Here is a 27,990-nt window from a genome sequence, read left to right on the forward strand (position 1 = left end):
GAATCGAATAAGCAAATTTTAATTTCCTGTCTCTCCCAGAAGCCTCACCTTCTACTGAGAAAAGCAACTCAATATCCTGTCTTAAAGCGTTTTTCTACATGCAGTAAGTAGACAGATCCAATCACAAACAATTGATAACCTGAAAAGCAATATTATACATCCAACAGTAGGGAACATCCAAATACATATCTGAAATTGTACGAACATATTGACTTGATCAAGAAAAAAAAACAATCTCAAAGTGAACAATCAACAAGAGCATTATAAAACAAACAAACAAAAGCATCATAAGCCCTCTCACCTGGCAAGAAAAAACAAAATCTAGCAGTTTCTGTGACCAAACTACCACGTGTATCCTAAACAATGAAGGCTAAGTCCAACACCCTCCATCTCAGTATACTACAAAGCAGAAATACCTCAAGGAAGATCCCACAATCTCTTAGGACTCAAAGAAAACACTAGTTCTCACTCACAACATATTGACCCATAAAACCCCACACAGCCGGGCCCATTAGGCATCCACCTCAGGATGCCACCTGTCAGATTCATCAGCAGAAAAAAAATGGCACAAAGTTCATATTCAACAGTATTATTCTCAAAATGACAAAAACTGAATTCTGTAAAATTATCTCTTTCTAGAAATCCACAGATAAAAAGAATAATCTTCATATAATACCAAAGTCTAACATGAATAAAATCTACGCCACACTTCCATTCCCTCAATGGAAGTGCTTCAAGGAATATACAACTTTCTTCCTGCTGTACTGATGACTTTTGGCAAACGAGGATACTCCTTGAAGAAAAGACACCTGTTTTCAAGAAAGTCAAAGTAATAGCTGCACATTATCACACTGCAACATGAAAATTCAGCTCTCCCTAGCAAAGCGCTCCTGGCTATTATACAGGTAGATACAGCAACTGCTGGCGCAAGAGCATTAATTACTGATTAAGCTATTAAACATATAACTTTACTGATTTTGTAATTATCTTGTATTGAAAATACTTTGAAAGAAAAATGTTATCAATCTTTCCATCCGGCTTTGCACAAACCAATGAACACAAACAGAACCAGAGCATGAAATGCAAACCAGTCCATAAGTTCTGGGCTGACCTACAGGTATAAAATAACCATCAAATCAGTGAATCTGTTACTCACAAATGTGTAGTAATACTAGCACAAAGCTGGTAATTCCTGAGCTAAAGATGAAGAAAAGCATTTTGCAAACTTGTAGCAACAATGCTGTCTCCTGCACTCAAAAACCTTTGCTACAAGAGAACAAATCATGATTTGAAATAATCACTCAAAATAATACTACTGAGGTCATCTCTGAAGGTCTGGGGCAAATTCTATGTGTTATCTTTGACACAAAGTACTATTTAAGTCTTTCTTCTCCAAATTATTTTAAGTGTTATTGTGTGGGTTGATGTATGGTTTATCTACACACACCCCTCCAACCCTTTTCAGCCAAATTTAAACGTAGTGGTACACAGACCTCTTTTTTTTATATGTAGTCCTAAATTGTTAGACAAATTGTTTTAGACAAAAATTATTTTTGTCTCTAATATGACTCTGTCCAATTACAGTAATAAACTTATTGTTTTCTATTATTCATGTTTGTGCATCGTCGCTTTTATTGCTTTGGGAAGTTTTGGCTTTAAGATCTCAGTTCCTTACAGACTCAGCAGAGAGTGGACGAAGAACATGACATCTGGAAAATATATGTGATTTTTGTCTTCAGAAAGAGAAAAAATTAAAGAGGTCATGTCTTTTAGATCTATTAGTACAACATTCATTTTTGGAAAAGTACTGAAAGGAATAACCAGACTATCTCTCTAGGGGACAGATTTTTATTTGGCGTATGTATCATTTGAGAACTGAACAGTGAACCAAACATATACTCATTAAATACTCTGATGACATCAAACCAGAACTCTGTGTGCCATAGAAGAAGAGTTTTACCTAAATTTATCCTGACGAACTGGAAAAAATAGGATGACATTCACGAAAGACAAGATGCTAAATACGGAGAGGAATAATCGATAAAACAAATAGAGAATGTAGAACAGTAGGGATGAATGACTCAAGATGATATCACCACTGAATATGCCATGTTTTTGTAGAAAAGGCAAAGAACACTGTGGGTACAGACTCCAAAAATACTTTTGCTCTGCTCATCATGAGTAAAATGTCAGCTGGACTTCAGTGTTCATTTTAGGGCACTGCAAATGGACAGAGACCAAAGAAAGCAAGTTCAGATATGATTAACACGAAGCATTAATGGTAAGCAAACATGTACTGAGAAGCAAGACTGGAAAAAAAATTCTACATATGTTAATCCAAAAAAGGAGAACACCGTGAGAAATGCTCCAAGTCTATAAGAGGTAGCATTATAACAAATTGGCTTCAATTTCAGTATGGAAGATTCAAGACATACAAGAAAACATTTTCTGTTACTAAGGCTAATAGACTAGAATACATCAAAGTAGCAGAAATACATAGAGTTTGAACTGCTGCAGGTCTTAAAAAAAAAATTAGATGAGCATTGTGAAAGAATAACACGCATATAAATGAACCATCTGTGGAGGCAGAGAATACGGAACATCCTTTCTATTTTCCACAGTCTCCTAAGAAAACAGCTTTAGCCAAAACAGAACCAGTGCTGATGGGATTGCCACAAATGTATACGAATTTTTGATCTCAGTAAATATGATGTAGCCTTTCTTATTTATGTATTTAAAAAGAAAAGTCCGTAAGAATGTTGTCAGGCTTTTCCTTTCATCCTTTACCAGACTCTGGTCTATTGTGGGCACTTTTCCTTTCATCTTCATCCTCTGTATGAAAAGTAAAGGCTTACAGAAAAAATAAACTCAATGCAAAGAAAAACAACCTCTTTTTGCTAATAAAATCATCAAAGAATAATATACAAGACACAACAGACCAATAAGATTAAATTTATCAAATAGGAAACATCATTAAATAAATAAAAATATACCTAAAAGGAGGTTCACTTTGCTACTTTCATTCATCACATCATTTCTGGTAGAGTCCAGGAAAACTTTTTAGAGAACATTTTCTTCTTTGAAGTCTTTGATAGTTAATCTCTCAAAATAATATGCTTAAAAATGCTCTACACTAAATGTGTAATAACCAGAAAGCCTCCTCTTCCAGACTCTTTTCAGTTGTTATGCAATGTGCTGAAGCCAGCCTGTAGCTTATAGAACTTATCCCTAATAAAGTCACTGGTTTAAAATCTCTAAAAAAACCCCAAGCAAACAAACAAAACCAAACCCTCTAAAATTTTGTTTTACATTTATCTATATAACTGATATTTTATAATAGCTTTTTTTTTGTCGTTGTTTTGTTTTTCCTAAGCAGCCTTGCTAAATTTCCCAAGGGAGGTGGCAGAAGATCCAGATGCGGAGGAAACACGTTGGATGAATAAACACACTACAGGCTACAGATCCGCCTGAAAGAGAGACGAGCTGCAGTGTTTGCTCGGGGAAGCTGATATGACAGGCCCATAGGAAACTGTCCTCAGCTTTCACTTATCGTCTCCTCTTAACACTTAACACAAGTTACATTTAGCATTACAGGCCAGTGTAAAAGCTACAGCAAAGGTAAGAGCATTATTTTTGTGCTAGATAAATAAATGTATAAATAAAGTTTAAGGGCGGAAAAAAAAAGGGTTTTTTGGAAAGCTTTCTTCAAGGAAAGGAGCTGGTTTATGGTACTTTGACCATAATGAAGAATCCTTTAAAATGTGTAAAATAGATTAATTGTTCAAACATGCAAGGTCAGATGAATTCTGCAGTTGATAACAATTTTAATACAAGCAGGTGAATGTACATTTATGAAATGGCTGGATTTGGGTCAAGCCTGATTGCCTACTGCATACAACTAGCAGAATAGTATTGGAAAACCTGAAACTTTTGCATTTTCTTACATGTGCAAATACAGAAACCACTTCTGTAAAAGTTTCTCAAAGAATTAAAATTCTGTAATCAATTATTTCAAGCCCAGACAACAAGGTCATTTATAATTCAATGTTTAACACAAATTCTCTGCTAAGTCAGTCTTCAGTGGTTTTGTGGCGGTTGTTTGTTTGTTTTTCTTAAATCATTTCACCTCTTTCTCTGTAGGGAATGCAGAATTCTCATAGTCTGCATCACAGAAATAAATACTTTGCAAGCCTGGGAAAAAGGTTTACTGTGGCATGTAATTAACTACTGCTAATAAGGAGGAAGACACATATGGTGGCATCAACCTTACTTCAGAGGGAGGAATGGCATAAATATTTACCACAACCAGTCAGGATGATGTGAAAGCAATTTCACATAATTTTAATTTTCTTTGACCCTATTTACCATAGCAAATGCACAGTTTAAAATTAGTTTCTAAATAATGAACTCATTGGTGTAGCACTGTGTTTTTCAAATAATTTAGAAAATGGTTTTGACTATAAATGTCAGACTTTTAAGCACATATCCTCTGCCCTTTTATATGTAAGGCAATTCAGGTGTTCCCCAGATAGAAATGCTTAATTGAAACAAGTCCTCGAAACACAAAAATCATTACTTTTAAAGCTGCCTTCTCTTTCTTATATAGGTCTGTGTAAGCAGTTCTAACACAAGCCTAAATCTGAGAAGCCAATATGGTACTGCCTAGTTCTTTAGGGGCATTAGAGTGCTCAGTACCTGAAATGCTATTTAGGAGCATAACAGAGAACTACAACGTCAATCTTACTCTTAATTTGTGATACTGCACTTGACAGATGTGTGGGGTTCAACATTACCACCATGGAAACAAGCTGGACCACTCTGAGGAGCAGCAGAGATTGCCAAGCACTGGGATTAAGATGCTCTTCTTCCTCCCCTCCCTCATCCTCTCTTCCCAGTCTCTCCCAATAACCTCCCCTTCGCCTTCTCCTTCTTCTTTCTTTCCCTCTCTGTTTGAACACCTCTGTCTTTGCTTCCTGATGTCACTCAGCTCCCAGCCCCATATTTGTCGTCTCAGATATCGTAGAATCATAGAATCATTTTGGTTGGAAGAGATCCTTAAGTTCATCGAGTCCAACCGTTGACACTTGCGCTAAACCATGTCCCTAAGAACCTCATCTACGTGTCTTTTAAACACCTCCAGGGATGGTGATTTAACCACATCCCTGGGCAGCCTGCTCTGATGCCTGACAACCCTTTCCACAAATAAATGTTTCCTAATGTCCAATCTGAACCTTCCCTCATACAACTTGAGGCCATTTCTTCTTGTTCTATTGCTTGTTACCTGGGAGAAGAGACCAACCCTCTCCACGCTCCAACCTCCTTTCAGGTAGTTGTAGAGAGTGAGCAGGTCTCCCCTCAGCCTCCTTTTTTCTTCGAGGGTAAACAGCCCCAGTTCCCTCAGCCGCTCCTCAAAGGATGAACTGATAGTGAAAGTTATTGCTGAATTTGTTTTCAGATACACATGTGTTTGTTTTTCATGAACAAAAAAAAACAAATTACTTTTAATTCTTTTCTAATTTAGTAAAACGTGACTACTTCTAGGATAGTATAGCCAAATGATGGGAAGAGAGTTGACGAAGGAGTAATTTCAAAACAAGTAGTTATGAATGCCTGAAACAAATGTGGACCTCATGTTTAAATGCTTTGCTAAATCAAGAGTACTTCACTGAATCAGGGTTTTAGGACCATAAATGAATTATTGTAATTAAGAGCAGACTCATTCAGAACTAGCAAGTACCTACTCACAAAGGCAACTACGAAATTAAGAAGCTTGAGTTAAAATTTGTATTAATCATGCCTTATTTTTCTCATTATGATACACAGCAAATGCAAATGTTTGTCAACGTTTTAAGGATACTGTGCTGAGGTTTAAGGGACTGAAGTCTGATAATGAGGAGATCAAATTCTAATCTCAGTAGAGATACTGACAACCTATCTAGCCTTGAGTGCATCACTTAATTTCTGTGACTCTCCCTGCTTCTCTCTCATATGGCATTATGTCACATATCTAGAAAGACAGCAAAATATAAATATGCATACACACATGCCACATAATTAATCAGCTAGATTAAAAACCACTGTGAAGAAGAAGAGTAAATACATGCCAAGTATGATGAACTCATGTTGTATTTACTACCACTTGTTAAGTTACTGTTGCACAATGTTAAAAGTAGATATAATTTACCAATTCACTAGACTATTAAAGGAAAAAGCTGTATTTTTGCCCACCCACCCCCCCATCTTTCTCTCCCACTTAATCCCCAGAGCTGTAGCCAGTACAGAGTCATCGACAATAGCGGTTACCAGAATTTGAAAACTAGTTTCTTGATGTTGATTATGCAAAACAAAAAGCAAACACCACCCACCACCACCTTACTTCACATCCATCTTCACAATTAATTCCACCACAAAAAGCAACGGTTTAATGGGCACGGACTGAAGCATTCCCTTGTACCCTTCAGAAATCTATTAAGAAGTTTACATCCTTCTGGCGAACTGTCAGGAGAAGCTCGCATCCTTCAGAGCTACACAGAGAACAGAATTCCCTGAAGACCACGGCAAGGCACGCAGAAAAACAAGGTTTAGCGGGGTGGGAAGGGGAAAAAGGGCAGAAGTCCTGCAAGATGACAGTAACTAGGAGGAGATGATCACACACACCACTCATGCTCTGTACTGGCAGGAGACTGTCCACCCACCGTTTGGATCTTGTATCAGAAAGAATCAGAACTTCGCAAAACATGAAACATGAGACCTGTTCGGTTTCTAGTATCAAAGCAAGTAGAAATGAAATACCACCTGTCCTTGCCCAAACCTAGCGAGGTCTCTCTCATCAGACAGACATTTAAAAAGCTGCTTGCCCTGTACCAATACCAAATGGCTTCTGCTCTATTCAGTATGTCTGTCTTCAGACCTGAAACACACTCAAGAGAGCCCACTGAATCCCATCTCACATGAGTATTTAGGAGGACAGCATAAGTTTGCCATTCCATTTTCTCCACAAACCAAATTTCCTTTAGTCAGGAAAAAGAGCAACAAATAAACCTGAGAAAAATATTTCTGACAACATGTCAAAGATACATCAAATTAGCAAATCAGGCAGTCAGTCACATACAGAAATGCACACAGTCAAGTGTCACGTATTTGCATGTGTAGGTCCCAGTATTTTGTCCAGGTAGGTCCAGAACTTTGTAATCCATTTCACAATTCATTAACATCATCCACCTGAAGCTCTCAAAGTGTTTTTAATTGTATAAGTTCATGATTTCCCTAAAAGGCAAATAGCGTCTGTTGTAACACAAGTAAACTCCCTCCTCTCCACCAGAAAACTGATCTTTACATCTATACCTTAACTACTAAATTGCCATTGCTGAGGAAAAATTCTCTAAATAGTTTACTGAACTAGGATCAAGGGAACGTGGATTTAATTTTCTGCATGCCAGACAGACTTCTCAATTTGTTCACTTCCTCATGCTTGTGTTTTCCTTCTCTGCTTCTGTAAGCTGTTTTCAGGTGGGCAGCTTCGGGTAGGAGCATTCCCTTGCTGAGCATTACTACATAACCTAATAACTCAGATTTGGTTTTGGGATCACTGTGTATTAGCATAAGGAAAATAAGTAGGTAGCACTGAAAATCCTTCTGCCTCAGCCAAAGAAAACAAGCTTTTGCACCCACTCAAGTTTAGAAGCCATAATCTTTTTCTCTTTTCAAACTGTCAATTATAGGTAAACCGAATTTGAATTTCTGTTCATTCTCGCTGGTGTTAAAATTCGACTGCCTCGACTTATAATATGCGTTGGTTTTATCTCTAAATCTATTCCCCCTGGTTTGAGTCTCATAATGACCAGAAACAATTGCTCCTGAAAAGCCTTGGAATCAACTTGTACATGAGAAGAAAAAGAAAAAAAAAAAAAAAAGAAAAAAAAATAAATCACACAACTCACACTGCATATTTTAAACGGTCTACATTATTCCATCTTTACAGTATTATGCATACAATAGATAGACAGCAGAGAGAGTTAAATACTTCCAGAAGGCAATTTAGACCTCATATTGAGATGAATGACTTTGTAAGTAATTCTAGCTCTAGTCACTTTGAAGACGACTACTTATCTTCATCCTTTATGCCAGCAATAAAAGTACTAAATCAGCAGCCTCCAGTCAGGTGACTTGAATCTCTCTCCTCCTTCTTTAATAGGCATTAACTTCTCCCTGTGTTAACAAAGACTCCACGTCCTTCAGCAAAATGTCTCTATGTGTTGTCCTTCCCCGCAACGTTCATGGGGGTTTTGTTTTGTGTTTGTTTGCTTGTTTTTCAAATATACTAGCTAAACAGGCTATTCATTTGGATTGGTTTCATTTTCCTTTTTCCTGGAAGCTTCAGTTTTGGTAAAGATGTTTCAGCCTATAACAAGACTTCGAATGCAGGGACCTAAGGAACATTTTACTGCTCAAGCTTATCACAGAGATTTGCTTTAAGTGTTAGCAATAATTGATATTGCCACGGAGGACTGCTAAGCAAAGAAAAAACAAAAACTATCTCCAAAGTATTCTATCATTCAGTTAGAAAGAAGAAAAATGTGTTACAGAATCTATGGAACAGGGCAACAGGTTTTGGTCACCAGTAGGAAACAAGAACATTACTTCAAATGAGTGTGTAAATGCAGATATTCGTAAACTAAATACTTTCCATTAATTTTGTTTATTGAAAAACAAAGACACCAGGCAACTTTTTAGGCTTTGAATCTTCCTTCCTTTACCCCTGAAAGCAATTTAATAAAAAGCACTGTTCCTGTCGGAGTGGTTTGCAGAAAAAAGCAACTGAAATAGATATTTCTGAAATTGCATTATTGTATTATGTCTGTCTTTGCTGTTTTGAGCTCTTTTCAGTATGATGAGAAGGAAATAATTCCTTAGAACTACAGTAATAAAGGCAATTATCACACTCCTACATTACTTCAATATTATATTAACTAATAATTTAGCTAACTATAGTGAAATAAAACTTACCTTAAAAATCAAATCCTTTTTTCCATAGCGAAGCTCTTTCAGCTGGGCTTGGATCTTTTTTGACTGAAAGTAAGGATAATAAGATCAAGGGAGTTTTTATTTTAAATATTTACTTTTCAGATTAGGAAAAAAAAAAGTAGCAAATTCAGACAACAGTAGAAACTAGATCAACTTTAAAATGCAGAAAAATAACCTAAATCAATTGTTTTTCCAGGTTAGCACGTCTAAATCAGGCAAAAGTATCAAGGAAAACATAAAATGGCACTCACCTGAAGAACATAAATGAGTTAGTACTATTGTGAATAACTGGCTTACACATTTGACACAAGATGTTATTAATACTTTCCATGAAGCATAACTGAAGGCATCACATTCAAAGCAAAGAATCTTCTTTTTCTTAGAGGGAAAGGTTTCCATAGTGTTGTATAGGCTCTTCTTTGTAATGACCAGAGAGTTCCAGATAGCATCTAAATGAACTAGGTTCTCAGTTTATGACCATGTCATGCAAACTAGGCATAGGTTGTGCTAATTTATATCAGCTTAGGCTGATATTTATTTTAAATATTGTTAAATTTACCCTTAAAATACTTTTAAGTAACGGTCCATGTGCTTTTTAAGTTAAGCAAAATATAATAGCAATTTTTTATACTACACTCAACTATCCAAAGAGCATTATTTCACCCTTTATTTAAGAATCCTGTAAAAATAATACTTTCTTTTTAACAAAATCCACAGTCTCAACTGATATTCGGTACGTTTTCTCACATTAATTAATGCCAACTGTTTAGAACTTCTTGGAATGGATTATAAGTCAATTCCACATTTACTGAAACTGCACATCCATAAACATAACGTATTACAGATGGCAGTATATCTTTCACAAATTGGAGCTTCCAGAAAGATCTGATGTATTTCCAATTGGTGCAGTCAAATTCAGCGACAGACTTTTGGGAAGAATGAATGAATCTAAAGAGAAAATTTTAGAACTTGCTTTAAATATTTGAGAACTAAGGCCAAATTGGTTATTGTATTCCATAAAATCTGAAACAAATAGCCAAGATCAATTCATTTCACCTCTTTCTTCTGTAACTCTGTCTGTTCTTACGTCATCTACATAGAAGAATATGCAAATAGCACCGTCCTCTGATCTGGAAAATGCAATTGGAAGAGCTACGGAACATATTCCACATCAACTAAATTCCAGTGAGAAAACCTTAACCAGCTTTAATTGTTCTGTCCATTGTGCTTAAGAAAGTATTATAGTGTCTGTGACATACAGGGTATCCAAAATGGCTATAGAGGAATCTAAGAGTTACAATTCGTAGAATCACAGAATAGTTTGGGTAGGAAGGGACCTTCAAAGCTCATCCAGTCCAACCTCTGTCACGAGCAGGGACATCTTCGCCCAGCTCAGGTTGCTCAGAGCCCCGTCCAGCCCGGCCTGGGATGTCTCCAGGGATGGGGACACTCGTTTGCTAAATCACAATGATGAAATTAAGAGTCAGGAAGCTAAATGTATTCACTGCATAATAGAAGTGAGTTAAAAGCACATCTATGACCTGAAATTCTTTGTGAAAAAATTTGTTTGTTGTGTGGTTTTCCTGTGATTCTAGGGGCCGGACATACAAAACCTGTCAGTAGGTAAGATCCATCATTAGACGTAGGCTGATAACGATCTCTAAACCACAGCACCTGGGAATATTTCCCTGGCACACGTGCCTATTTTCTGGGCAGCCCAAGGTTTGCACCATCCTGACTTCCCTCCTCCAGGGCTCTGAATTCCTGGAGAAGAAAAGCCAGCCATATAAACCATACAGCATGACCAGCATCTCCTGTCTGCGTAACTGGACAACAAAGAATCACAGGACACACTGAAACTGTTTGCACGCAGTCAGAGAGCAGAACGGAGCAGAAGCCTCCTGGTAGGTAATTCTATCCATGGAGGGTATTTGATCTGATAACTAAAAGGAAACTGATTTCACACCCTTGTTATGCTTGACGAGAATAGTACTTTATTTTTTATCTTTAATTAAGTATCTTTAATTAAGAGCAGAAAATACACTCTGTTTCTCTGGCTGACACCAACTAACTGGCAAAACGACAACAAAAAAAGGGGTAGTCCTGTAGCATCTTTGCTTATTCCAATGGCACTAACCCACTTAAAAGCCACAAATTCGCGAGGATGATTCATAAAGTCTGAGATTCTTAAGGTTTAAAATACACTCACAATCTGCTGCCTTGAGAGTTAGCTAGCTTACGTTTAGTTTTCTGAAATTACCTGGCAGCAAGGCTTGTCACACCACACTAAATTTAATTTAATCTTAGACTTTGCGTTTAGATTTAGAGACATTTACGTTGCAAACATTAAAGGAGAGATAATCAGGGAAAAGATCTTCAAGTTAATTACCAAACATTCAAGATGTTATGCAGCTAGGAAAAACAAACCTGAAAAAGAGGAGAAAACAGGAAGCTCTGTTGCACACACTGCCAATTTTTTTAAGGTGGTAAACAAGGGAAAAAAAAAATATTTGTATTCATATACTGTGGCATGTTTGAAAGCAACAAGGGTGATATAGGAAGATAACATACATTTTGACAAGCTAGCAAATAAAAACAACCCCAAAACTTTATTATTTCTTACTATTGAGGATTTCTCATAAACAGTGGTTGCAGAACTTCAGTTAGGCTAACTAGCTAATATAACTAGAAAATGCTACTTTGACTTCATGAGTTTTGACCTCTAAGTTTAGAAGCAGAGTCTTTAATGAAGAAAACATGTTCAACCGTAATTATGGAAATTTTAGTCAAGAAGAAAAGTGTTACACTTCTGTTTCATTCTGGTGAGGTGCAACAACTTTCACAGAAATTATATATGCAAAAACCCATGACCGAAATAATGTAAATGAGTAAAGCAGATTCATATGTAGTAATACTCTCCTTTGAAAAAAGTTAAAAAGCTAATGGGACTGCTGGCATGAATGTAGTTACTTGTACATTTATGTATTTGGAAAAAAATAGGGCTTCTCTATCATTGACTATCTTTGCTAGCTCCCTTTTCAGTAGAGGACAGATATCTTTACCTGTATTTTATAAAATGACCCTTTTTTCCTTCAAGTAATGAAACATTCTTGGAGTCAAAAATAATAAATCTTTCTCTAGAAATTATTTTTAAAAGGCATTTAGCTGTTCCTCTCTTACTCTGGGCATGGAGATTATGGAAATAAAATCATAACGTACATCTACAGAGCTATATAGACTTTCCATAAGCATGCCCAAACTTCATTTCAGTTGTCTAAAACTTGAGTTTGCAGTTCACTTTCTAATACATTTGAGTTGCTTCTAGAGGAGTCACAGAACTGAGTGAAGATGAGAGCGCTTTAGGAACACTCACCACACATGCATAATATATAATCTATATCAGAATCTTAGTACAAAAGACTTTTGATGGAAGCTTCTTTTGAGTACGTTAGATTTCGAATAGAGAGGAGCCTTACTTACCTCTTCTGCATGAATACCACAAAGCTTATTTCCTGACAAGAGCTTGTTTTTGAGGCTTTTGTTCTGAGAGGGGAAGAAAAAAAAAAAAAAAACCAACAGTTTTATTACTGAGAGTTACTGAAATATTAAGGGACCCTTTAAATATTTGATCATACTGGTTTTATTTTATACACAGATAACACCTTTAAGTCCCTGGAAAGACATAGATAAGAAGACAAGATAGATGCATCATGACACAATATCCTTTCTTATAGAATTCTAAAAGGCTATGACTTTGCATTAAAACCTGCTTTCACAGGAACGGGACTGCACACAGAAACCTTCCAAAACGCCCTTGCAACTGAAACCAATTTAGATTGGATATGCTGAGGGAAAAAAGGAAAACAAACAAACAAAACAAAACCACAGAAAAACAAACAAAAAACCAAAACAAAACCAAGAAGAACAAAGAAAAGCCCACCAACCTCTAATCCTTAGCATGTGTCAACTGCATAGCTCAATATAATTTTCAGTAAATCATTATAACAACTGAGTAACAGGGCAAAGATCTCATCCCTAGACCTTGATGATCACATTCATGGGGTCTTTTTCTTACATTTCCTAATTTAAAACTACAAGTAATCAAAAGCGTTAGATGGTTAGCTACCTGATAGCATTTTGCCCACTCAATATGCTTCTTGATGTAGGAGTTTTAATCATATTTCTTCTCATTTTCAGGGAAAATAATAAACCTTGATAAAATGAATTTTCAATAGTCTGGTAATTATTTCTGCACTTCTCCCTCATATTATCCCATAATTGATGGTCAAGGGTAAAGATTTCTCTGCAGTGCAGACCTCTTTCAAAACTGTTCAGAAACATAAGTATTCGACAGGCAGAACTTCGAGGGCTGGACATGTAATAACACGGTTACACTAAAAAAAAATGAAAATAACACTAAAACCAACTTCTCCTGTGCTAGCAAACTGTAAACATACACAAAGAAACCCAGCCCACCATATTTTAGAAATGTGTCTCTATTACTGAATAGCAATATGTTTCTTGAATATTATGCATAAAAACAAGCTGACATTAGAGAAAAAAGGGTAATTCCATGCAGGACACCAGTTCAAATTTAGGTCCACATCCCACTGAAACACTGGAAGCTTTATTCCCATAATAAGAAGCTCAGAGATTTTATTGAAAAAAACCTTTCTTATTAAAGTGAATGCAAACGAACTAAAATTCCATTTGAAACCTCCTTTGTACAATTCCAAAATAAGGAGAAGATATCACATCATTTCACATGTTTCACTCTTGCTATCTACTGTGCACCAATACACACTACTGCAGAAACAATAAATCACATCCAGCTGATTGACACGGGCACCCACAGCGCTCTAACAGAATAAAAAGGAGTTGGGATGTTACTTTGGACGAGACCACCCAGATTCTGCCTCACAAAATGTGATTTGCAAAGGGCTGAGTGTGGGGAGGGAGAACCAATGATGTTCTCACATGTCTCACAGTCGATTACTTTTTGTTCTTTATTTGGAAATGATATTGTAGCTCAACACAGAGCAGCACCTTATCGTACTAACCACTGTAGAAATACAGAACAAGACAAGTGGCTCTGCAAAATGGGAATCGGGTAGAAGATACAAGCTGGATAAAGATAAACCAAAGAGAAACCAAAGAGGTGCAGCACGCCCAGCACATCTATTGCTCCCCAAGGGTACATCTGAAGAGCGATGTTGTACTGTGATCACACAGTTGGTGGGACTGGTTTCACATAAAAGATCAGCATGACCTCTTGGGGCGATAGCCAACTGTGCCAAAGGCACTGCTTCATTAGGGAATTGCATTTAATTAACTCAGGAAGCCAAGTCATCCCTTTGTTTTGACTAACTAGTGTCATTATCCTCCAGTCCTCCTACAGCCTGACGATGGTTTAGGTAGCAGACTCTACACTTACTTCAGAACAAAAGAATGAGTTGTAATCATTACATTTCTACTCATTTCTCTTCCTTTTGCCAAGTATAAACTACTAGAAAAAAATACTTCTATTGATGCATGAACAGTTTGCAAGTAACTTCCACATGTGCTGTTTTGAGGGGGCCCTGCTGTAACCCAGAATGTGAAGAACTGCATTCCTACCACCTCAAAAGGACAGACATTGTGTTAGATGGTTGCCACCACTTCCACATTTTGTGCAAAAAAATAGTACAAACCCAAAACTTGCTGAAAATATTTTAAGTTAAGAGTAGGACTCTGTTTTTGAGATTTAGCTAGGTTTAACAAGATTTACCAATCCTGTCTCATCATCCAGTCTACTGGCAACAAAACCCCCCCAGGGTTACTGGAATGCAGGCAAAACAGTCATAATTTAATCTGCACTTAATAACGTTTTCAGAAATGAGAGCAAGCATTAAAAGGTTACAAGTATCAAGAGCAAAATAAGCAGGAGCTTGTCAGAGGTAGGTGATACTTCTTGCTTAAAATTTGAGTCATTTTATGTTACTTAGCAAATCACATGTCACTGTCAAATATAGTGATTAATAGTGGTAATAGTGTTAATTTTCTCTAGTAGAATGTGAAGTATACCCATAAAATCATGGAAAGTATAACAGAGCCTGATTTGATCAGGATTTCAAATTAAATGTTTCGAAATGAAGAGTCTGATCAGGTACATACTCTGTAAACTCACTAGAAAAGGGCTATTTAAAATCAGATAAATTAATCAGGGAGATTTTTAGATTACAAATGCTTATTGAGTAAGGACAGAAGTTCTGACTTTTAAGTCTTAAATATGGATTCAGGATGATGCTTCTTATTTTCCTATTAAGCATCCTTCAAAGAACAAGAACAAAAATAAATAAGATAATTTAACTAGAATTTTATACAGCTTTTGTTTTAAAATTTGTTGTTGTTATTAAGTACCTTAACAGAAAAGGACTTCGACATTTCAAGTTTAAATACCAATATAAGTGTAAGGAATGAATTTACTATCTGTAAACATGTCTTTAATAGGCTTTTAAAATTATATAGAATAATGACTTTAATTAGACACAGCCTTTTAGCTTTGGAGAAAGGATACCATTATATTAAAACTAAATAGGTATTTTAATGTATTTTAACATCTTGGAAAGCTTATGGCACAGACTGTTAGCTGGAGCATTTGCATGCAATCATATCATTAAGCCAAGTTACTGTAGCATCTAACTCAATTTACTCAGTCTTTTAACTCATTTCCACCAGTAGTTTCAGTGCATCCCTAAACTCAGGCGCAGAAAATTGTTGTCAGTGGTTGTCGCATGCACAAGAACATCGTTGTCTCCTCCAATGCAGTCGATACTTGCTCTCCCGGTACCTACGCTCAAGAAATAGCACCACATGTGAGTACAGTGTCTATTGGTGTCCTCCAAAAAAGTGAGAACACTCATTGACAACTTGTCAGATTTGCTAACATATTCTGCACACAGCTTCCATATTGAATATAAAAAGCTTTCTGCCTCATTCCTAAATAGATCTGTCAGTCAGTCCCTGGGCATTTTTTTTTCCTCTTATACTAATATAAGGTATGCATATTTTGTTTGAGTTTGATTTCATTTTTGATATGTGAGACCAGGCTTAAAGGAAGCTGAATTCACTCTATGAATATTGACAGTAACCCTATATTTAGGTTGCCTAAAGATTTCTCGCTGATACGAAAGTATATAGAAGAAGCTGTAGCATTGCAGTTGCTTTGCTTGGGTGCCTTTGGAACCCGCAAGGAAAAAAAAAATACCCTTTTTCACTGGTTAGGTGGATATATATTCCTTTCCATTCCTAAATTTTGAAAATAATTCCTTCACTTCAGTCATTGATTCTCCTGAATCAAAGGCCGGTAATGGGCCAAAATAATCACCAAACATCTGGACAGATGCACCCACGTTATTACAAAAGCTGCGATTCATACCGTGAGTGACTGAGCACAACAGCTCTCCAGAGGAGGAGGAGAAAAGGAGGAAAAATACAGCGACGTAAGAATACCTTAGTGTTCTTAGAAACAGTAACCATGATGCCAATGGCCCTTTCTTTTCATGTTAAAAAATTTTACTAACTTTTATCTCAATAAAATTCAGGTCTCCTTCCCTCTGCTATATCCTCCCTACAATATCAATGCATAACAGTGGAAAGGTGTGACAGGGATATTTTAGTGTTTGGTTTCTGTTTGTTTGTTGTTGTTTGGGTTTTGTTGGGTGGGTGTTTGTTTTTGTTTATTTTTTTAATTCTCAGCTCCCTGTTAGAAAGCTTCAACAATGACTTAAAAAAGAAAAGCAAAAATGAACACTAAAAAAAAATAAGCACTTTTACAGTTGCAGGTTTAGTTCCTTTTCTGCAAATTCACTTTATTAAAATCATTAATTATACAGCTGCATATTGTATTTCTCATAACATCCCCTCCTCATTTAACATATACAATAAATACCTCATGAGGTAAAAGTCATCGTTTATAAGCATTGATAAATCTGACAAACTGTCATTGGGTCCGGTTTAAACGGGTTTATTATCATCATAAATCCAAAGTTATGGGGATTAACAATTATCTGATGAATCATATATTCCATATACAGAAGGGTAAAATGATGCCACCGATGTAAAAGGCACAAATTTTCAGATACCATTTCTTATGTTAGGTTACCTTGAATTCTGGCCACACAGACAAGTGCTTCAATACTCTCATATTTCTGTTTCATAATTTGAAACACGCATATTAGCTCTTTGAAACAGCATCAGGATCCCAACCCAGGACGAACAATACAATGTAGACCTCGTCAATACGAAACAAGTCTAGTTTGCCTACTAGCCTTTGAAAGCATGAGGACACAAACCGTGTTCAAGGAAAGAAAATCACTTTCTCTCTCAGAAAATTATTCCCAGTAATCAGCTTCGATTCAGACATTTCATCTGAGCTCTGACAGCAGTTGTTTGTTGTATACAAGATAAACTTGGCTCTGCCTCCCCTTGATGAATAGCGCAAATCAGATCATGCTGAGCCCCTGCTCATCATTGGAACATTTCTCTCTTATGGGCATCCTACTGAAAAAAAAAAAAATTAACCAGACCCAAACAAGAACAACAAAAAACCCTGGACTCTGCTCAGCAGGACTGTGTAGGGCCAGTTGCCAAGATGAACTGCTCTCCATCTCCTGTTCAACCAAAGTGGTTCCCTGTGCCCTTAGGAGGGAAATCAGAATATAGCAACAGACCAAAATCAAATACCTGAATTTCTCTGATATCGCAACATGTTGGTACCCATTTTGCTCTGGATATTAGCTTTATATTTCACAGTGATGAAAAATGTTTTATATAGCATGAAACAGCATGACTGCTTTAATCTCAGTAGGGTTGGCTCAGTCCTTCATCTTTCTGAGACAGATAAATTGAGTTTCCTGCACTCCACTACGTGAACTTTTTCAGATAAGACCTTAAGAACCGCGGTTCTACTTTTCCTTCATGGGCAGTGAAGACATTGTGATCTTTTGTAAGAGGAGGAGTTCGCCTTGAAATTCTTGAGGCTGTTTGAGTCTCTTTTCCCTGCAGTTTTCAGTGGTCAAGTGTGTCAAACAGCTGAAGGACTTTGCCCCATCAGTGTATTTTAGTACTGATGATACATATATGACCTGAACATTTTTCAGATCTGTCTGGATCTAAACTTAGAAAGCACCATTGTCCTTCTAGCTCTGAATTCCTGGGAAAAGCCCATTTTATTTGGACTTTCAAAGTCCTGTTTTGTTGGTTTGGGGTTTTTTGTGTAATGCGTTCCCCTGTCTTACACTCTTACATTACAGATAAAGGCACATAAGAGCAAGCTTCCCCCAAACGAATGGGATACGGTGTTTTAGGGTTTTCGTTTTGTTTTGATTTCTGAATATCTGTCCCTTTTAGTTAAAGTCTGCTGATTCTTTTCCTGAATTTCAGGTAGTCCCTCTGAGCTGAAGGAGTTGATAAGCAACACACAAAAATCTTCTATTTGAGCTTTTAACTGGGTGCCACAGGTACAACTATTTAGAAGCACACTGTTTCCAGGAATGTCCAGGCATGCAATGAAAGCAACACCACAGACTTCTAGTAAACTGAGCATAGACTTTTGCTGTTTAGTTGAGAAGTGCTGTGTCCACAATTTCTTCCAAATATTACTCTGGAATAACTTGTGCTCCAGGGAAGCACACAAACAAAAGGAGGGGCAGAGTCAGGAGATATAGCCAGACACATAGAGCTCCCTCTTGAAAAAAGATTTTGTTTGTATACCTTCATCTTTGATACCTTCATCAACTATGCATAGCAGTAGCCTAACTTTATACGAAAGTGTCTATCAAATAAGCAGTTCCTTATGTCCAAGGCACAGGATGTCCTGCAGTTGTGCCCCATACATTAAATGAACCAGAGTAAGGAGATATAGAATAGTAATAATAGTAATAAAAAGTAAACTTTTTGAATATTTGGGTTGGTTTTTTTTTCCCCTCAATCTCATGATCTCTTTCTCTAAATATAAACATGAGAAGACGAATATACATATATATACTTAAAGTCATAACAATCTAACACATTGCAACATGCTGGACTAGATCCATTATGGACAGTAAATTTTTAGTGACACTCCCACTTGATCATGTGAAAAAACCCTCTTATACAGAGAAAATAAAACTGTAGCACATGTTGAGATTTGATTGCACCCTAACTGTGGAACAGATTAGGGTGTAAATGTAAACCTGCCTAGCACCCAAAGGGCAACAGCAGCTTAGAGGCAGTCAGAAGTTTCCTATAGCTAAAAAAATGCATTTAATCTGTTGCAAAACAGTATTGTTAATACAGACCATTCGATCTTGCCTTCCTCGCACACGTGTTCTTTTCTCAGAATCTTTTCATATATTTTAACTTTTTAATGTTACCACACAGAAAGTCTAAACACAAGCTTCTCCATTAAAGCTCAACCCTACAAAAATTCATGGTTTAAGTGGAATTTGTATCTCTAAAGCACAAAGCAGTGATAGTTGGCATTGAAATTGTTTAGTGTTAACATTAAATGACTTAAGAGGAAGGTTTAACTCACAGTGTAGTTGCAACGAGTATTTGTATTTGCATCACTCAATTGCCTAGATAACTTCTTGTAGACCAAACCACAGTCATTCATAGATACGTGGGGTCTTCTTGTGTCCGAGACTTCATTCAGAACACAGATAAGCCCTGGAACATCAGAGTGTGCAAGACTATGCTCCTCTGCCCAAAATGAAGTGTTTAAGTGCTCTTCAAAGGCAGTTGGACTGTTAGTCTCTGACAAACCATTAGCATTCTGAGCAGGACTAGAGAGCTGCTGCTGTGTTTTAAAACTTTAACGCTTATACAGAACGAGTTAAGATGCTGATTTTCCATAGCAGTCTTTTGTATTACAAATGTGCGATGGGATCTAAGGAATAAAGTCACTTTAGGGCTCAATCGTTCATGATTGTTAGTAGAAATACTTGTGCTCTGAATTCAAGAGATATCCATAATGCAGTTGCTCAGTCATCAGCTGTCTGGCAGTCTCTGGGACTGCTCTTCTTCAGGTAAAAACTGGCTGAAAAGCTCTTTAAAATCTTTGATCAAACTAGAGACAATAATTTTAGTAATGACTACTACATTTAAAACATATTTAAATTATTTGTGCTACATTTAAAGATGTGGGGTTTGTTTTTCATCCCTTTTAGCCTGTATTTTTGAATTCCATGTCTCCATGTCACAATAGTTTTTTAGAAAAATAAAGCAAGTTCCTGAATGACTATTATTGTTTATACAGTTAGGATGCAATATGAAATGTTGGTATATGTAATCTTTTCTATGTGTGTTTAGATAGTTCAGTGGGGAAAAAAAAATTTCTTAATCTCTCATCACTCTGAAACAGAGGATTTTTATGTTACAGCAATGAATCGGTGTACTGGATTAATTTTTTTTTTTTTTTTCCAGGGTGTTTTTTTCTTTTGGATTGCAAGGGGTCAGGGACATTTATTTTCCTTATCTCTGAGTAAAGATAGCTCATGATGGGAAGATGATACAAAAAAATATTTATTGGAGTGGTTTGATTTTCCACTACACCTTTCCGTCATTTCAACAGGACTTTGTTATGGGAAAGCAAATGCTATTTCTAATTCTTCCCGTGTCAGATATTTTAATTAAAAACATAGCGGCATATTAAATACAGGATCCCATTTTTCAGAATTTCTATCTGAAATGAAAGGTAATTGCCGGTGCCACGCAGGATTATCTAGAGAAGAAACCTGACGATTCTTTGATCTTTCCCTTTGGTAGAGGTGGCTGAGTGCCCTGGGGATGGTTTGTGGGATCAGTAAAGCAGAACACCCGGTGAGGGAGATGTTAGCCTGGAGCTCCTTCTTTTCATTTGTTTGACATTTGAGAACAGAATGGCAAAAAGCAGCTGGTGCAAGCTGCAGGTTAGGCTTAAAAAAAAGAAAAAAAAGCTGAGGGAGAACTCTATTAATAAAGGCAATGTGGCAGAAATGAAAAGAGCATGCTGAATGTGACCAAATATGTAAATATCTAAAAATAAAATGCACTTCTGACTCTCAAAAATCCAAGCTCTTCTATCACTAGAAGAGCAAAGGGTCACGCTGGTTACATTCTGCTTTACAACTTCACTTTTTCTGCTGTACCAGCAGCAGGGGATGAAATGCTGCATTAAGGCATATTTTAGATCCTGGCACATTTGCATCCCAGAATTGTCAACATCTGTCTTAAAACATAAACGGCATAGTTATGAAAGGAGAAGAGTGGGGGATGACTAAGGAATACATTTTTGCTGCTCTCTGTGGAGTCATATTGCTCAGATTTGCTTTAATATTAATAGGCTCAGTCTCCTGAATTCTCTTAGTAGCAGTGCACTGAGTATTTGTCATTACAGAACTTTTCGGCCTATATATTTAATTTTTAAAAGAAGTTTTGCAAGTACCATCTACAGACATCTAAAATATACATCAGCTGTTTTAAAGAAGCTACTTCAATATCTTTCAATCAGGAAATAGATATCCCTGAGGCAGTTTTACTGGATTGATTCACACATTAAATATATTTCCACCACGCTGAGCTTATTCAATATACTAAGAGATTTTCACGTTAGGATATTTCAGCACTTAATAAAACACTATTTTTAATTCACAAATTCTATGCAGGCACTATCACCAGTGCTATAGGGTTTGAAACTCGAGACTTCTGTAAAGGTAGAGTTCATAGATACAAGGCTGGCTCCATCATTGGAACACATGAAGAAGAAAAGAGTTCACATGATCTTACATCTTGATAAGCAAATCACGGTAGCAGTTAACCACAGTCAACATACGTGTAGGAAAACCATAAGCCACATACATCTATCTTCAAAACATCAGGAGTGTAACCCAAACACCATCCACTGTCCTACCATATCAGGTGCAGGCAGCAACTCAAGTTTGAAGCTGGCGGGACACGAGATTTCTTCAGCCTTTAAGTGCAGAGGGACCGTGCCGTCTATAAGCACCATGGAATAAATCAGTAAATAGCCCACTTAATGCAAACATAGGCCCAGGACAGTTTGCAATAGACAATTGGAGGTAATTCTTACTCTACTGGCACAGAACCCTACGCAAATAATCATTAGCTATTAATTATTAATTATTTCCAAAAAATCATTCAGCGAGATGAATAGAAGTCAGGAGTAGGATCTAATTCAGAGGACCTGACTGACATTTTTTTAGCCATTAACACTATGTTCTTCAGGAATCATTGACCTATCTATGATAATGAATTTACCTTATTCAGTGAGGATCCCTCCTCTTGGGAAGGGAGGAGGAAAGGAGTATATCCTAAGCTTAAACTGAGCTATTTTTACATGTTATTGAAAAGTGTTTCCCCCTAGTTAAGCTCAGTACAGCAACACAAGATACAGATATTTCTCATTGTATCACTCAGGGTTCTTATGAAAAAATAAAAAAAGGCTCTGAGTGCAGCTTAAACTTATTTGGTTTCTGAGAGGAAATAACATGTACCTATAAACTAACTAAATATTTTCAGAAAATAATGATAATAATAATATTTCAGTGAAAAACTGAAGAAGTTAAAGACTGCCATAAAAAAGTTGAAGACAGTATTTCTTAGTACTTGTAAGAGAGCCTAATCAATCAAGAGGACATAGGACATCCTTCCTCTAAGAGCACCTGGAATAAAAGGTGATCTGCCTGGTCATATGCTAGTTGATTCATATTTCTGACACTAATATCTCATTTTCATTAATGCTGCCATGAATATGGACTTGAGCGAATATCTCAAAGTCAAGGTAGATTTTCGGTGAGATTTGGGGTCATGCCCCAAAACGTAACAATTTAATATTACAAAATAAACATTTTCTTAGGACAACATTAACACAACAGCAATTTTTAGTAGTGTTTCATATGATATTGCAAAGTTCTTTGAAATTATTCCCACAAAACGTATTTCTTTGTAGATAAACGATCACATTTTTTCATGCTGATGACTCAATTCACTATTGATGTTCAGCAAAGGTCAAAGGGAATTTGTTGATCATTTACCTCAGACAATATTTAAACAATAAAGGTTGTACTGCTTAATTACACTGACAGCAATTCTGAATTATATTTAAAAGGACAAAGCCCCAAATATTTAAAGTATCAAAGCATGTGTGTTGTTTTCCACTCTGAATCTATGCCCAATAAGCTATAACATTTGGCAAAGACATATCTCCAAAATTTGGCAAACAGTGAACTGTGCCTACAAAAGAAAAGCAAGTGCTTCCTTTTTCAGAAAAATCCATTATTAGTACTTTGCTATGTCTTTCAATATACACTGAAAAGTAAGGTAGTATTCAAAAGAATTCTTTTCCTCTGTAACCAGACAGCTAGCCTTTACTGTTATCTCCTGGCATCCTGATTTTGGGCACTTTCCAAATGTCATCTATTATTGATAATGTTCTCTGAACAGCTGCATCGATGCACAAGCTCCAAAAAGTAATTTGACTCAAAGTACTGGAGACATTTACTGTATTTAAATGTCAAAAAAGTATTCTATAATTCTTGATTAACTTCATATTTTGTTCCACATTGTTACTGCAACAAAACAGCTTCAGAGTGCTTCATGCCGAAACGTCCACTAAATCTATTTTCATCAGTTAGGTCACAATCCATTCAGTTCAAGTTACTATTAGCATTATATGTCAGAACCTCAGCCATGAGTCCAGCTATTTTGCAATGCTTAACATGCTAACATCCCTAAGCCAGCATCTTGCCTTTACTTGCCATACTTTCATGTTCCCACAGCACTGAAGAATTGCAGAACATATTTGTGCCTTAATAAACTTGATGGGTCTTGATTAGTCAAAAAACATTAAATTTTTAGGGAAATTTTCAAAATAAAAATACAGTGTTTCAGCCAGTCTGCTACAGTAGCTTTACGTTCATGACATGTCAAGTGTAAAAGCATGCACTGCATTTTGTAAATAGTAGTGTATGTAGTTACACTACAAAAGGCATCATAGAGAAAAACAATGAATTAGAAAGAACAAGCTTGTGGTATCAGTGATAAACTGTATGTGTTCAACTCCATACCCACACAGAGGAGACGCTAGATGGGAAAAGCTCAGCCTATCTTAACCTCACAGACCATGTACTAGTCGTCTGACAGATGTAAAGATCTGTACAGTCTAAATGCATCAAGACAAAACGTGTTTTTAAATAGAAAGCAAACATAGCCATGAATAATCTGAAGTTGGATCTGCAATCTTGCAATTACATGGTTATGCTGTACGGATCGCATAAATCACACATTGTTGCCAAGCTATAATTTCAACAACGGAAGACTCAGACATTTCTGATGAGAGCCACCACTTGGTCAAACAGACTGCTGAACATTCCCAGATACTTTATCTGCCCACGATATATTCATGGCCACCATGAGCAGCTGTAAAGGAGATTTTCCCTTGACGCTACTGGTTTCTTTCCCCCTTGCTTCAGATATCCAAGTAAAAGCCATTTGGAGAGCATGGCAAGGCCTAATAACAGAGGACAGAACATGCATGTCAATGGAAGTTCTAGGATTTACTGAGTGTTCACCTCCTGACAACAGCCAGTATCTGTGATGTAGGTCTCAGGAATTATTCCTTCTATGTCAGTTAGTAAGGAAAAGACCTTGCTTTCAAGGCCTGACTTTGAAAGATGTGTTAGCAAAGTATTTAAAATCTCTGAATAAGGTGGAAATGAACTGCATGATTTTACATCTGTTCTTGAATGGCATCACTGTTTAAAATATTGAGCACACAAAGCATACTTTGGTAAATAATACAGCCAGAAAAATGATGTTATGCTCTTACCTTCCGGACTAGAGACTGCTCTGGCTTTTAAGCACAGGAGAGTTTGCAGATGGAAACTTTCTCTAAGTCTATTTTGCCTTACTTTAATCATTGCAGAAAAATCAGTATCAACTGTCAATACTTTATCATTCAAAAGTGTATTTAACTCCATAGTTTGATAAATGATATTTACAAAAGATATTTGGCTGTGTTTTCTGTAGCTTAAGTGCACTCTATGTACATCGGCAAGACATTATTAGGACTGGAAACAGAGACTTGCCATTTTCTAGATTTATGATCTTTCTTACTTTGCTGAGTAGAATATAGGCATATTAATCATAACAGCAATTAATATTGAGCCAACTAAACCTTCTCAGGATCTTTCATGCTAAAAATAGAACCAAAAAAAATTGTGGAGTAAGAAAGAGAGAGCCTTTCACTTCTCCCATCTCAACATCAAAGCCACTAAAATATTCAGAGGACTATGAATGTGCATAAGGAATGTTTATATTCTATGTTGTTGTATTCCTGCTTGAGATTATCATGATGCAAAATATTTTGCTGAATATGGTAACTGATGCATAGAATTGTATCAGAATTAATGCCTAGTTGCACTTACTCCTTCTGGATTCAGAACTAAGATGGGAAAACTCTATATGCTGATGGATTGGAAAAACTGAAGAAAGAGAACTATCACGAATGCTATAAAAAACTCATCTGGTTGGGACTAAAATGTTGCACATCACAAATAAAAAGAGGAAGACATAATCTATCCCAAGAAAGCCCAGGAAAAACAGAAGAGACTCAGCCAGATATTCTGTCCTTTGTGGACTGACTGCATCAGTCTGTGCAATGTCCATCACGAGCTGCATGTCCCCACACCCCCAGACATCAGCCAGCAGCGCTGGGTAACCACATCGAGTAGCACATTGACACGGTAAGTGATGGCAAAGCCACTTATAAAACAAAATAAAACTGTAAGAGCAAAAAGAGGGGAGGGGAAGTAATTTGTGTCTGGTCATTTAAGGCGACTATGCACAAAGTCCATAAATCTTGTGTAGAGCCTTGAATTAACAAACACCGGAATTTTCATGCAGCTGCATGAAATTTATGACCCAGCCTGAGATTTCCATGCTGGGAGACCTGGCAAATGCAGCTATAACCATGGAGAACATTGTCATAGATTCCCCCAGCATCAGAAGCTTCACAATCCTGAAGGGGTCTGCTATCTGAATAAGATACGGGGAAATGCAGAAAAGCAAAATAAATGACAAATACACCTTATTTATCCCCACAACACATTAAGAAAGCCCATGTCCAGACACGGAAGTAAAAGACATGAATGATACCTCCTTTACAAAGGCAGGGAGGGGTAAATGATTTAGAACAGCCCAGTACTCTTTACTGCTCCCATAAGAGGAAAAAGCTTACACCGAAAGCAAAAGGCCAAGCGTGTCAACTACATGATCATCAGGTGCAGATCCTGGAGTGACATGTGTGACATAAGCTAATAAAAGTAGAGAAAAAATAACAAGCACAAAAACGATGCAAGAGATCCATATCTTCTTCAATATGGATCCAAATAGCTGCTGTAAAGTCAGATAGCTTCACTGAAATTACTGAACTGAATTATACTGATATAATGCTAAGCAGGTGTCAGACAACAGGTCTTATTAGCGTTTGTGTTTTTTAACATTGTACAAAATCCAAGTTGCAAACACGTCACATACAAAAAGCTGCAACCACACAGGTAAATCCTCAAAATACATAAATGAGAGACTCTGTCTCTGCTCTCTAGTCCTTCAATCCACAGTATTAAAACCTCAGGTGACTAACACGGTGCTTCTGGGCAGGTCTCAGCATCTCACCTTTACCTCATAGACTCACAAACCCAGAGCGACCTGTTGCATCTCACTGAAATTGGGGAAGATCTAAGGCTGGCTCCTTTCTTAATGAGGACAGATCCAATGCGCACCTATCCATCCTTTCCTAGGGGTGCTCTAATCCCAGAATTGTTGGCATTATAAAGTCATGGAAGAAAACGTATAAAAATTTTAATCCCCTCTATAAAAATTTTTCCACTTTGCAGAAAATACATAAACATCCAGGACACTTAGTCTTAAGAGAGTATCCACAAAAATCTGTGCGGGATTAATTTTTTTTTTTTAATTCAACCCATACTTGATATTTCAATACCTATTACATTTTTCCTTTTTATTTTAGTTGAAACTAAGTGTTAATAGGTTTGGACAAGAAAGAAAATTTGTCAGTCAGCAGATCTCACATTAATACTTGTCTTGGAAAAGAAAGGATGTAAAAATGTAATTTACCCAATCCCATGATATTAAATAGGATATTGGTCTGTCAGTCATAGGCAGGCAATCTAAGTAATGCATCTGCCCACAAAATTTAATAACTTTTATGCTCATATACTTTTCAGAAATATCTGAGAGATCTGGCTCTAAGTCACAGAAGGTGCACTGCTCAGGAATTCTTCTTAAAGTTACAACTGACTACACATACTATTTAAAAGTAGCACGTTTTTATCTGTAAAATATATTTCAATATTTCCGAATGCAGTTGGATTTTCAGAGGAACACTCTTTTAATGAACTTACACTCGACAGCTGCATGTCTTGAATCTATAATTATTTCTGAAAATCCAAATCCCACATTGGTTATAAAGCTGTGTCACTCCAAATTCCCCAAAGTTCAGGATTTAAATTCATACATTTGTAAACTCATATTTCTGGTAAATATGAGTAACTATGCTTTGAAATACTAACAGTGCCAAGGTACGACATAAACATGACATAGACTCAAAATCTACCAAGCCAAACAGGTGTGTGGTCCTATTCCCAATTATTATATTTAAGACAATTGATATTACCTTGTTTTACTTTTTTTAAGAAGTAGTCGAAATGATTGTTCCTTGGACCAACTGATTAACACAAGAAATCACGTTATTTGGCAAGTGAGGAAAGAGGAAAATAAGGCACAGAACAAACAGAATCCTGATTAGGGGCTGGTGAAGAACAGTTGACCGAGCCATCATCACCCGCGCTGCAGCAAAGGCATCCAGCTTTGGGGTGATGCTGATGCTGATACCAGGACTTAATCAAATAGGAGAATCAAAACACA

General features: G+C 36.7%; 1 protein-coding gene across 1 annotated transcript in view; it reads right to left on the reverse strand.

Moving 5' to 3' along the window:
• LUZP2 (leucine zipper protein 2) overlaps nt 1-27,990 on the reverse strand; it is a 170,081-nt gene that overhangs the window by 43,493 nt on the left and 98,598 nt on the right. The window contains exons 6-7 of the mRNA XM_065636680.1: nt 12,505-12,567; nt 9,007-9,069 (exon numbers count right to left, since the gene is read on the reverse strand). Of these exons, the coding sequence (XP_065492752.1) occupies nt 9,007-9,069; nt 12,505-12,567 (126 nt within the window). The remainder of the gene's footprint in view (nt 1-9,006; nt 9,070-12,504; nt 12,568-27,990) is intronic.

This window comes from Caloenas nicobarica, chromosome 5 (assembly GCF_036013445.1).
Source record: "Caloenas nicobarica isolate bCalNic1 chromosome 5, bCalNic1.hap1, whole genome shotgun sequence".
NCBI classification, from domain to species: Eukaryota; Metazoa; Chordata; class Aves; order Columbiformes; family Columbidae; genus Caloenas; species Caloenas nicobarica.